Source organism: Lissotriton vulgaris, chromosome 11 (assembly GCF_964263255.1).
Source record: "Lissotriton vulgaris chromosome 11, aLisVul1.2, whole genome shotgun sequence".
Classification (NCBI taxonomy): Eukaryota; Metazoa; Chordata; class Amphibia; order Caudata; family Salamandridae; genus Lissotriton; species Lissotriton vulgaris.
In genome coordinates this window covers 44,714,613-44,727,161 of record NC_141699.1, presented here as the reverse complement: position 1 = coordinate 44,727,161, position 12,549 = coordinate 44,714,613, and the positions used below count along the sequence as shown (strand labels likewise).

The 12,549-nt window shown below is 47.4% G+C and overlaps 1 protein-coding gene across 1 annotated transcript in view; it reads left to right on the top strand.

Annotated features, from left to right (window-relative positions):
- LOC147678931 (CD5 antigen-like) overlaps positions 1–12,333 on the top strand; it is a 377,621-nt gene extending 365,288 nt beyond the window's left edge. Inside the window, exons 6-7 of the mRNA XM_086942439.1 lie at positions 9,624–9,656; positions 11,825–12,333. Coding sequence (XP_086798565.1) covers positions 9,624–9,656; positions 11,825–12,333 — 542 coding nt within the window. The remainder of the gene's footprint in view (positions 1–9,623; positions 9,657–11,824) is intronic.
- Positions 12,334–12,549: the final 216 nt, after the last annotated feature.

The following is a 12,549-nucleotide window of genomic DNA, read 5'->3' as shown; positions in this document are numbered from 1 at the left end:
TGGGGCAAAAATGGACAGATGTGTGACGCCTCTGCTGCCGTAAAGGCGGCGCATTGCTGGAGTTGTGTTACAAGCACGACTCAGCTCCAGCAAGGCTGGGGGTGCCCTATCCTTAAAATACTGCGTCAATCAAGGCAGCAAGGCCTTGAAAGTGACTGAGTGAAATCTTGTAGATTTCACTCAGCCACTTTTAGGAGGCGTTCCTGCGCAGGAACGCCTCCCCCTGTGCCAGAACGCCTACATGTAGCGCAGAGCTTTACAACGTAATGCGTCTCCCAGATGTGTCACATTGTAAATACCCCGCAGCATGGCACTGGCTTTGCGCTGATGCTGCGGCACAAAAGTGACGCAACGGCAGCGTAAAAGAGGTGCAATATTAGAGCACTAAGGCATGTACACTTTTTTTGCATATTTTGCACTTTGAACTAAGAACATGGACCAACAAAACAACTGGTCATAGGAAACAGTAAATACCAAGGGACATTGTCAGTTTGCACATTGCATGTTTGTACACATTTAATGTATTCTACACAGCAAATTATGAGCATGATTGTAGAACAGTATTATGAAATTAATGGCTGTGCCCATGGTATGATAATCAATTAATAAGGTTTTACAAAACTATTTTAGATCAACATATTTTATGCAATTAATGGTTATTTAAATATGTATATATTTTTATATGTATTGATTTATTTATGCAATTGTTGATGATGTTTAACCTGGGGTCTAGTAATAAACAATGATGAAACAAAATATTTGGTGATCAATCCCCCGAAAAAACTTGGCCGTCCCCCTTCACTGAACCTTGTGCCTTTGGAAAGGGTCACTGTGTTTGATTATCTAGTCATACGTATATCGCATACCATGCAGTGGACCGCGCACCTTTGTAAAATGCTGCTAACCCGTAAGAGGGTAGCCGGGGCGCTGCTCAAGGAACAGCGCTCCTGTTCGATAAGGCCGATAGCCCCAGTCATAGACATCAATAAAGCAAAGGGAGTTAGCTCTGCTCTCTATGGGGCAGAGCTACGGGGTACCGTTGGTATAGATGAACTGACAAGGTCCGAAAATAAGTTCTATAGGGACCTTATGTCACTTCCCCAGAGTACCCCAATGATACCTTTACTCCTTGATTTAGGTTGTCGCCCTATTAGCGATTTGGCAAAGCTTCGGCCGTTGCTCCTATGGGCCCAATTGTGGCGAGTACCTGAATTGGCCGAATATGCTAAAGGGATATCTGAAGTAATGTCATTGCCTGGATAGCATAAAGTAAAGTGGTTAAAAGATGTAAAAGCTTTGCTTGGCGATTTGGGCCTTAGTGAGGCATGGGTTGGTAGGTCCTCTCCTCCGAAGGCAATTTTAAAGAACCTCTATTGGAATTGGGTTGCATCTAGAACTAGTATTGATCACGCTCTGAGTAGGCTTACGGATGATTTCCTAACGTTCAAGGATTCGACGATTCGGGAACTTTATTTGGATATTATCTGGAGCCATTCGATAGGGCCCTTTACTTTAGATTTAGGGTCGGGGCTCTCCCAGTGTGCGCTCTAACAGCTCGCTGGAAACCCCCGGCTCAAACAACAGCATTTTGCCCTATCTGCTTAACCAGATTAGAAACTATATCGCATTTCCTGTTTGAATGTCCGGCGTACATGCACCTAAGAAATAGGTGGCTCAAACCTCTATGTCGGTTGTTAGGCACTAGGTCTCACAAGGAGGCATTGCGCATCTTGATGGCAGATTCACGGCCATCGTATGCTTGTGGCCTCTCTAAATTTTTATCATGGGCATGGCATGTTAGAAACAAAAGGCTTAAATGAAATGTTTAATCAGATTTTTAATCAATCATTTAAACGCCGTTTTTAATTGTAAATATTGGCTGTAAAAATTTGGTGTAAATAGATTATTTCTTGTTTTTAATTCCAAATCCAAATGTGCTTTTATGAATAATGTGATACTTTTATGATATGTTTTTATCGAAATAAAGCCTTTCTGAATCTGAATCTGTTTAACCTGTTATCAGGCCCAGCGCAACAAATGCATTAATGCATCAAACTGGTATTTACAGACCTAGTTTCCATAGGAAAAAAGTTTTTTTCTTTTCCCAATAACTTTTGTACTGTTTGACGAAGCTTCGGGAAATTTTTAAAACTAGTGGGGCGCTCCATTCAGCTCCTGTCTTAGAAGTTTCGAGGTGATTTGTCAAGCAGGGGCCGAGAAAAATGGGTGGTCCCAAAACACATTTTCTCTGTGTTATTTTCCATAGGAAACTTTAGACAAAGCTACAGCCGGAATTGTTGAACAAATTACACCAAATTTGGCAAAAAGGTAACCCTTGGTTCAGAAAGAGTCCTTTTTGTTAAATTGTGTAAATCCATTCAGCAATTTATTTATGTAGTGGGAGCCCGAAGGGCCCCCACAGCACTGAGGACTGCCACCTTTTCGGGTCTATGTAAATTATGTTTTTTATTAATCTATGGGGGCTTCCAAGGCCCCCCCAAGGACTGCCACCCCCTGGGACCTTTCTTAAATATTTGCGGGGGCACACGCCCCCCACTGCCCTGGGGACCACCACCCCCGGGACTTGTATTTGTTATAAAAATTAATCCACTCGACCCGGTTACCAATACGTCCCTGGGACACTAATAATGCAAGTGTGGGGGTCCGTTATGGACTCCTGAGCCCAGGGACCACCACCTCCCTGGGGCATCGAATAGTAGGGAGCTCTTGAAGGCCCTGGCGACCGCCACTCCCCAGGGCTGGCTCTTGCAGTGTCCCGTGGTGCCCACCCCCGGGAACCTGCTGTTTGCGATGACAAGGCGGGAGCAGTCAGACAAAAAGGGGCTGGTAGGTTTTATGGGGCACTTCTAAGGGGCCCTCTGGGTGCATGTAGTAATAAATCCAGCACTAGAATCAGAGTGGGTTTGTTAATGCAAGATGTTTGACACCAATCAACCCTATTGTCAGTGAAGCCATCGTGTAGCTGGGGAATTCCTTTTCACCAGTGTCCAGCACATTCTAAAGTGGCTTCCCTGATCACTTGCATTGGCATTAATAGAACTGAACAGCAGAGGGACATGTCTGCTCATGCATGTATTCTCTCACATGTAATAAAAAACAGCGTGCCATAGGATTGGGAGGCCTGCTGTAGGGGTGATTTACAAATACTACATGCAGTGTTCGGGGACATGGCACTGAGGGATGTGTCTCATGTTATGTTTTACTTTTGTATGTACCAAAACACGCAGTCTGCAAATGGTTGTCTGGCGTGCATTTGGTGATTGGTCCCTTACGATGGTGCAATTCATCCGATATTGCTGAAAAATCCTTCTTTAGTACTTCATGCCCTAGGGTCTGGGGTACTAAATACTAGGGACATACAGAGAGTACTGTGCAGTTTTGGGAAAGAGTTTTGGCACTGGGGACCTGATTAGCAGGGACCCAGAGCACTTCCAGTCAATATCACATCAAAAATCAGGCAAAGAGTAGGGGTGCCCATGTCATAAAGGGGCGTTTTCCGGCATGGGTAGGACTCAAACTTTTGGATAAAAATCCATGACGGGCTGAGAATCACTCTGGACCTGTTGCTTTTGGCAGTTGTGCACATTGATTCCTTCACACTGAACATGGATCACCTGTTTACAGAATTACGGTTACTCTGCTGCTGTGGCATCCACCTGCTTTGGTGAGAAGGGCTCTTAAAGATAGCACCTGTACTACTCCTCTCTTGAAAGGTGGGTGTTATCGCTGCCTGCTTCCCATGGTGCATCCCTATTGTGAGGGATGTTTACACTGCTCCTTCTCCTCCTCCGGTGTCTGTTAAGTGAGAGACTTGTACGGGTGCTGCTCAAAGTGTCAATTTTCTGTGTGAGTGAAGCTTGCAGAAGCTGCACAAAGTTTTGAGATACAGCACATTCCTGTCCTCTTTTGCAGTGCTGGTGCACAATGACTGCCATGGTGCAAGGATGTCTGTGTTGAAATCATGTTGGTTTTGTAGAGACACCTTCTTTCACAAAAACCCTTTCACCACCCTTGGTGAGGCGCAGGCTTTTGACACACACACCCTAGCTTAAAGCATGTTGTAAATCTCGGAATTGTGGTGGGTGAGAGTGTCCTGCTTGACCCAAGGTGGCTCATCCTGGAGGTGACTGGAGAAATGATGTGGCTGCAGTGGGCCAAGACCTGGCGGGAACTTTCAGGTGGAGTAGCCAAGAGAAACATTGCCTGAGCATGGGGAGCAGAGACCGCCCCTACTCTTACAGCCTGGAAAAAAGACTTGGACTGGTGTTGTGGTGGAGCGGGTTATCTCCCAGAGCCAGGGCTGCCCTCGTAAAGGGGAAAAGATCTGGAGTGCATGGGCCGAATATAGAGAACTTTGATGCGAGCCCTGTGAACTGATATGTGTTGATGTGGTAGACAGGGTGCTAGGGTTTGCGGTGGGGAGTGTGGGTGTCTCATGGTGGGGATCCCCGACAAAATACCTTTTTTATCTCCACTATCTCTCCTTAAATGCCACTTGTATATGGGTATTGAACTGAAGTCTGTTTATGTTTAATAAAAAGACTTAAAAAAAAAATCTGGGAATGTGTCAAATGCCACGGGTGTTACATGGGAGCACTCACTGTAATGCCTATGGCACGCCCCCCCCTCACAGTGTGAGGCAACGCAGTGACTTGTGCTGCTTTGCCTCACACCATATCTATGGGGTCATTTGTCACTGGAATGTCATTAAAGGTATGTTCTGGTGGTGCACTGTGCTTGCAAATAAGCTCCTAAGCGTGTTGGAAGATATTATTGCTAAAACCTGTCGACCCTCATTGAGGAGTGAGAGTTTCTGGGAACACATCCACCACTGCTTTCAACACTTTTCAAAGGTTGCCACTATAACAAATATATCACATCGCTGAGTAACCCAAAGACAATTTAAAATTCCCCTTTCTTTCTGTGAGATAACCAACCTCCCCAGCCAAAAGAAAAATACTCTACTTTGGTCAGGCGTTGAAGCACCCTCGATACGCTAGGTGCCTCGGGTGGGATTCCAATAATGAAGCAGGCAACCAACCAGGTTGAATGAATGAATGAATGAATGAATGAGGTCTTGTAACGCGCAACTTCACCCAAGGGCATCAAGGCATCTAAGTGATGGTACAGCTTGAGATATGGGATGATGCAGGACTACAGATAGGCCTCTACAAAGAGCCATGTCTTTAGTGCTTTACGAAAAAGCTTGATAGATGGTTACCCTTTTAATTCAGGGGGAAGCGCGTTCCACAGCCTCGGGGCCAGAGAGGCGAAGGCCTTCCCTCCCCACCTGACCTTAAAGACCTGGGGGACAGACAAGAGGTTTTTATTAGAAGAGCGGAGAGCTCTACTAGGAGAGTAGGATACTAGAAGGGACCTTATACCTTCTGGACTTGCTCTATACAAGGCCCCGTGAGTAAGGCACAGGATCTTAAAGTTGATCCTAGATTGAATTGGAAGCCAAAGTAAGTTCCTCCTGGTAAGAGAGGCTGAGGAAAGTCTAGGGACGTCAAGATCGAGTCTAGCCGCCACGTTCTACACCATCTGAAGGCGCTGAACAAGCTTTTTATTGATGCCTGAATAAAGCACATTACAATAGTCTAGTCTTGAGGCAACGAGAGCCACAGTAACCTGCTTGCTGGCTTCTGGAGAGAGGTAATGTGCGATCTTTCTCAAAATCCTGATAACACCACAGCAGGTTGAAACAGTCCGGATGACCTGACGGTCAAAGGAGAGCGTGGTGTCTATCAGCACCCCCAGATTCCGGGCGGACTGAGAGGGCAGAGGGCACGCTCTAAGGGAGGGAGGCCACCAGTCACTTGACCAGATGTCCTGTTTACCCCCAAAGATCAGAACCTCGGTTTTCTCTCCGTTTAACTTCAGGAAATTCTGAATCATCCACTGAGAAACTCCCTCCATGCATTTCCTGAAGTTAAGAGCGGAGATACTCGCCGATTGGGAGAGGGAGACCATGATTTGGGTGTCGTCAGCATATGACAACACCTCCAGGCAAAAAGATCTTACTAGCCTGGCAAGTGGAGCCACATAGATAATAAAGAGTGTGGGGCCCAAGAACGAACCCTGAGGAACCCCTCACTGCACAGGTTTGACGGGGGACAGAAATTCACCCAACTTAACCCTCTGTTCTAGTTGGTTAAGAAAGGAGGTAAGGAGGCTCAGTGCTGGGCGCTCGACTCCCCTATCCCTCAGACGTGTTACCAAGACAGTGGGAGACAGTGTATCGAAAGCAGCTGTCAAGTCGAGCAGAACCAGAAGAGTAGTCTGGCCCCTGTCGACCTTCGAGCGGATGTTAATAATGACCACCGTAAGGGTAGTCTCAGCTCTATGGGCTCTTCAAAAGCCATGTTGAGAAGGACCCAACAGGCTAGAGTCATCCAAAAAGGTGCTCAGATGTTGATTAAGATGAGCCTCAAGCATTTTTGCTGGGGCGGGAAGCAGAGATATAGGCCGAAGGTTTTTCAGAACCCCGGGTTCCAATGTGGCCTTTTTTAAAAGGGGCTTGACAACCGCCATTTTCCAAGAGGCGGGGAAGATACCTTCAGAAATTGCTGAATTCATCACCTCTAAGAGAGGAGGCAACACTACCTCCCTGCAGTCCCTGAAGATCTTAAGAGGACAGAGATCCAAAGGGGATCCTTATTTTGTTTTATCAAGACGCAGATTTAACGGTGAGAAGAGGGAAGTTGAGGGAACTGCCACAAGGTTCATGCACCTGACTTTCAGGAGTGGGAGGTGCAGGAAAGGATGGAACACCCAGGTCGCGGTTGAGAGACTCAAGAGTGGTATATATGTCCCCTACTTTTGTGTGGAAGAAAGTGGAGATCTTGTCACACAGCTCCTGAGATCCCACTATAGGGTCTCACGTTTGAAGAGTTGAAAGGGAGTCTACGATCTTAAACAGTTCCCTGGGAGAATTGAGGGAGGCCGTCAGATTCGTAAAATGGGCCTTCTTTTCCTCAATAATTGTGGATTTATACTCTTTAAGAAGGCACTTATGTTTTTCCTTCTCCTTTGGATCAAGAAGAGCCTCTCTTGTTTCCTGCAGCCCTGTCTTAGTAGCCAGAGTGATTCAAAGAGAACCAGGGAGCTGAGGGTCTCTTCCTGGCAGACTAATGCTGTTTAGCAGGGGTCAGGATATCCACTGCTCTCGCGATGGTATTGGAAAATTCAAGGGCAGCGGAATTGGTGTCCCTCATAACAGAAGACCGAAGGCTGGTCATGAGTGGAGCAAGTGTCTAATTTTTGATCATCCTATGGTTCCTTCTCAGTTCCCACTTCCTAGGATCCAAGAGGGGAGAGGAGGAATGATGAGATTTCAATTCAAGAGAGACAGCTTTATGATCTGACCATGCAGGAGGAATGTGGGAGCCTACCATTAATCTGGGGTCATTCGAACAAACTCCATCCAGTGTATGACAAGCTAGATGGGTAGGGCTATCCACAAGTTGCAGCAGGCCACATTAGGCCAGAGAATCCACCAGGGAAGAAGTATCGCTGGAGTTAGTGTTTTCCAGATGGAAATTAAAGTCTCCCAATAATGACAAGTTAGGTCTATCAATGAAAGGTTCTAACATTTTCAGCAGATCATGACTAAAAACAGCCCTGGGGCCCTGGGGCCTATAGAGCAGAAGACCAGAAAAGGAGACTGAGGGAGAGGAATTTAGGCAAAAATACATGGCCTGAAAGGAGTCTGCAGGGGTGGAGAGGAATTCGGTACGACAGATTAACGAACTCTTGTACAAAATACCCAGTCCTTCTCCCCTGCGTCCAACTCTATCCATTCGGTCTAGGGCATAGCCCTCAGGAATGGCATTAACAAGCTTGGGACCAGCAGATTCCGATGCCCAAGTTTCCGTAATAAATACCCAAGAGGGCTTCCTAACGGAAACAAAATTGCTAAAAGCAATATTGTTTTTAACTAAAGATCTTGCATTAATAAGGAAGCCAGCTTCAGTAGTAAGTAAAGGAGGGAGAGGGGACTTCTAATAAAACCTAAAGTATGTTTTTCCACTGAGGGCCTCATTTATGAGGAATTGGCACAGGGCAGTGCTGCACATCTTCTTGCTGCACTGCCCAACACCAATGTGAAAGGCAGGAATGCACCATAGTTATTAAATGCTGTGAATTTGTGGCCTTTACCCCTGTGCTGGCGCACAATTTTCTCCACAGTGCCAAAGTAGGCGGGCTTGCACTGTGGTGCAAGGGTGCCTCGGCTGCAGTCAGGATTGTTTTGGTCTAAGGAGGGGCAACTCCCTGCACAAGAAAGAATCCCAAGAGGTGTTTTTCTCTTTCACATGGAAAAAAGAAACAACAATAAGAAATTAACATATTTCTCCTTGTTACACCTGCTCTGGGGAGGAGTAAGATTTTGGTGCTGCCCCAGGTTTACCTGATTAACCCCTTGGCTGTGGGGCTGTTTCCCCCGCTGTGCTGGGGGGAGGGGGGCGCGCACAGTGCACCGGTGCTCATGAGTAGATCAGCTTGTCATGAGCCACGGTGCTCGTGTGCTCATGACGAGCTGAGCTCGTCATGACCACACCCATTTTCATAGAACGCTCGCACAGCAGGGGAATTAACCCAGCGTGCGAGCGTTCTAGCGGTCATGATGAGCTCAGCTCGTCATGAGCACACAAGCACCGTGGCTCATGACGAGCTGACCTTGTCATGAGCATAGGAGGGGTTAAGTAAATCTGGAGCAGCGTCAAAATCCATGGGTGCTGCGTGGGGAAACCCACAGTAATGGCCATGGAAGGCCTCCTTGGTTCAGAGTAAGGCAAGGTAGCGGCCGGCACAGCTTAGTCTTACTCCATATCTATGAGGCCACATTAACCATGCAGAATCTTTGCATCGCCTCATAGATATGATTGAGAGGCCTGCGTCACAGGCGCCTCAGAAACAGGTGACGTTAGGCTGTCATAAATAAGCCCCGTAGTATGAAGGACATCTCTAAAGAATTAACCCCTTCGGCGCTGGTGACGGAACCGCTCCGTCACCAGCCTCGGTCGCGCTGTGATGGTGACGGAGCGGTTCCGTCACGGCCTGCTCGGCTGACGTCTCGCGTGCGCGGCGCGTTCTATTGAGCGGGCAAGCCGTGACTGAACCGCTCCGAGGCTCAGCGCGCCCGAGGCTCGTGACAGAACGGTTCTGTCACGAGTACGGGAGCGCCGTGCAGCCCCACTAGCGCTGCAGCAGAATAGCCGCTGCAGCAAAGGAGTTAATAAATAACTTGGTGCTAGCTTTTCATTGTTGAAGTTATGAGAGGTAGACATGGGAGGTAAACATGGTAAATGTAGTAATGCTTCCTTAGATTGGTGGTGCACAGACGGGTGACCAAGTTTTTGTATGTGTGGCCCCTCACAGAACCTTGCAGGGGGCCGTATGGTTTCATTACACCACTGGATGCGTATTTTTCCCTTTCGATCTTGGGTGGACAGGGTGGTCAATATGGTAATGCCTCCCTAGAAGGTCGGTGGTGCAAGCGACCATGAGAATACAGCTGATTAATGTTTGTATTACCAGCATGAAACCAAGGAACAATGTAAAAAATAATATCTTGTTATGTTTCTCTTTTATCTTTGCAGAGAGTCGTGTTTTTGTCCCAACAGTCTTCAGAGGTACATCTATAAATTGTTTTGCATCCTTGAATATAAATCTTTAGTTCCCTCCCTGCCAGGTACAGTTTGCACAAACATATGTAACAAGTGAGACTTGTTACACAGAAGAGCTATATTACAAACTCTCCATGTCCAGAGAGACCAGTCTAAAGGCCAGAAGGAGGGTGGCATCTTTTTCACCATGGCAACTTTAAAAAGTGCTTCTTACCTCCTAACTAGTTATTTTGGTCTTTCTGTGTGCTGAAGAAAGAACGAGGATAGACACCATCTCAGAATATGAGATCAGGTGAGACTGCATGTGCAGCGGCTTGCGGGGGGTGCCTAGCCACTAAGCACACGATCCCTCGCATGACAGTAACATGAGACTTGAGGTACAACTGCCCGCACATTACCACACTAATCTGGTGCACATACACCTTAGTACAACTTGTCTCTGATGTTAGCACAGACCTGTTGGTAGGTTTGTCCAGAAGTTTAACAGGCATCTAACTCATGGGGTACTGGCGTTTGGATAGGAGAGGTACCGGCTGGCCCGGGCGCCACTCATGGGCAGTTGGTGGCAAATTACATTGGCAAAATATATAAACATAACATATACGCATATTAATATACACAATAATATGCATATTATTATACATATAAACATTAAAAAATCACTTACCTTACACTGCCACTTGATGTTCTGGAACACGTCCTCTGAGAGCGAAGCCCACAGGCAACTCTCTCATCCAATCAAGACACTGTTCTCATGCTGTTAAGCAGCATGAGTAAGGCGTCTTGATTGGCTGGAGCAGGCTAGCTCCATGCTCCAAAAGGGACGGTAGGCCTGTGTCTGCTCTCCAACCCAATTATCCAATTCAGCCGGGTTGGAAATGTTTGAATCGCACATGTCAGTTTGGCCGTAGCAAGGCTGCCAGCCAAACCAACACGCTCAGTTCAAACTTACGTGGCCACTCCTCACTGCTGTCAATCATTTGCTGTAGTGGCGCACTGGCCCCGCCCTGCCATTGTACTCTGTTTGATGGCAAAAAGCATCGAAAATAAAATGGCAATAAAATCATTTCATTACCATTTTATTTTCAACACTTTCTGCCCAGCAGTGTGGGGTGCAAAGATCCTCTGCTCCCAAGAAGGAATCACTGCTGGTACCACTGCACCTTCCTCACCATTGATTGCTGCCCCTCTTTTACCACTGCACTAGTGTAAGAGTGCTGCCGGGTGAGACCGGTGCTACTGCACCTGCTGCCCCATTGAGACCTACGCCTCTGCTCACACTGCACAAGAGTAGCCAGCTGGGCCAGGTGCCACTGCACCTGCTGCACCATTGAGACCTACTCCTCTGCTCACATCGCACAAGCGTAGCCAGCTGGGCCCGGTGCCTCTGCACCTGCTGCACCATTGAGACCTACGCCTCTGCTCGCACTGCACAAGTGTAGCCAGCTGAGCCAGGTGCCAGTGCACCTGCTGCACCATTGATTGCTGCCCCTCTTTTACCACTGCACTAGTACAAGAGTCCTGCCGGGTGAGACTGGTACTACTTCACTGGCTGCACCATTGAGACCCAGGCCTCTGCTCGCACTGCACAAGCATAGCCAGCTGGGCCAGGTGCCAATGCACCTGCTGCACCATTGAGACCTACACCGCTGCTCACACTGCACAAGCGTAGCCAGCTGGGCCCGGTGCCACTGCATCTGCTGAGTAATTGATAGGTACACCTCTGCTCACACTGTACTAGTACAGGCGCGGCATCGCTGCTCCAACCCGGTGCCACTGCACCTGTTGAACCATTGATAGGTGTGCTGCTGGTCAAACTGCACTGGTGCAGGTTCGGTATCGCTAGTCGGGCCCAGTGCCACTGCACCTGCTGCAGCAGTGCTCTGTGCTCATCTGAAGAGGTTTGTCCCCCTCTCACACTTCAAATGTTGAAGACATCAGTTAATGTGAGGGACAAGTCCTTGTCAGGTGCTTTTAGAGCCTTATTTACAAGCCTCTTGCGCCGCTGGGGTTACTTTTTTCCATTAAAAGTGACGCATCGATGGTGCAAGGAGCTTGAAATTCAGCCGCTCATTTTTTAATATATATTTTTCTCTGCCTGCAAATTCTGCGCATTCTTGGAAGTGTTGACAAGTTTTTTGAGTGGCCTGATGATGTTCTCTGTGTCTCCGCAGCGCCCCTGTCGGTGGATCCGAAGGCTGCAGACGGGACCCTCTTCATCAGCAGTGACGGGAAGGTACTCCACAACCTCAACCTTCTCTCTCAACAAGAGCGCTGTGTCCAGGGGACCACGGAGGTCGTCTCTGGAAGGTGGTACTGGGCGGTGGCCATAGACCCTCTAGCGATGGTCCCGTATGCGAACAATATCCGGGACTACTGGAAGGTGGGGGTCGTCAGCAGATCAGTAAAGACAGCGAGCCAGGTCATTCCTGCCCTCGATAACGGCTTCTGGGTCATCAACCAGGGGCCTTCAGTGTATAATGTTTTCGATGAAACTAACGGACAGCACAGTTTTCATGGCACGCTTAACAGTGTGGGTCTCTTCGTGGACTATGAAGAGGGGCTGGTGTCTTTCTACAATGCCGCCACAAAGAAGCACATCTACACCTTCTCAGCCACCTTTAAAGAGAGAATATATCCTTTTATCTGCGTTGGGTTTGGCAGGCGCGTTTATCTGCTCTAATCACAAAAATGGGTGTCTGACAAATTGTTTCTTTTTCATTATATTTTCAAATCACGATAAAGTCAAAATACTTGAAGCTACTGAAAAGGGCAATTCTGTGTTATAAAAACAAACAGCTTTATCTAAAAGCAAGTTAAACAAATATGTCTTTCAATCTTTCTGAAACATAGAGTGACCTGATTTCAGCATGAACATATCACTGAGATTAAAAGATGA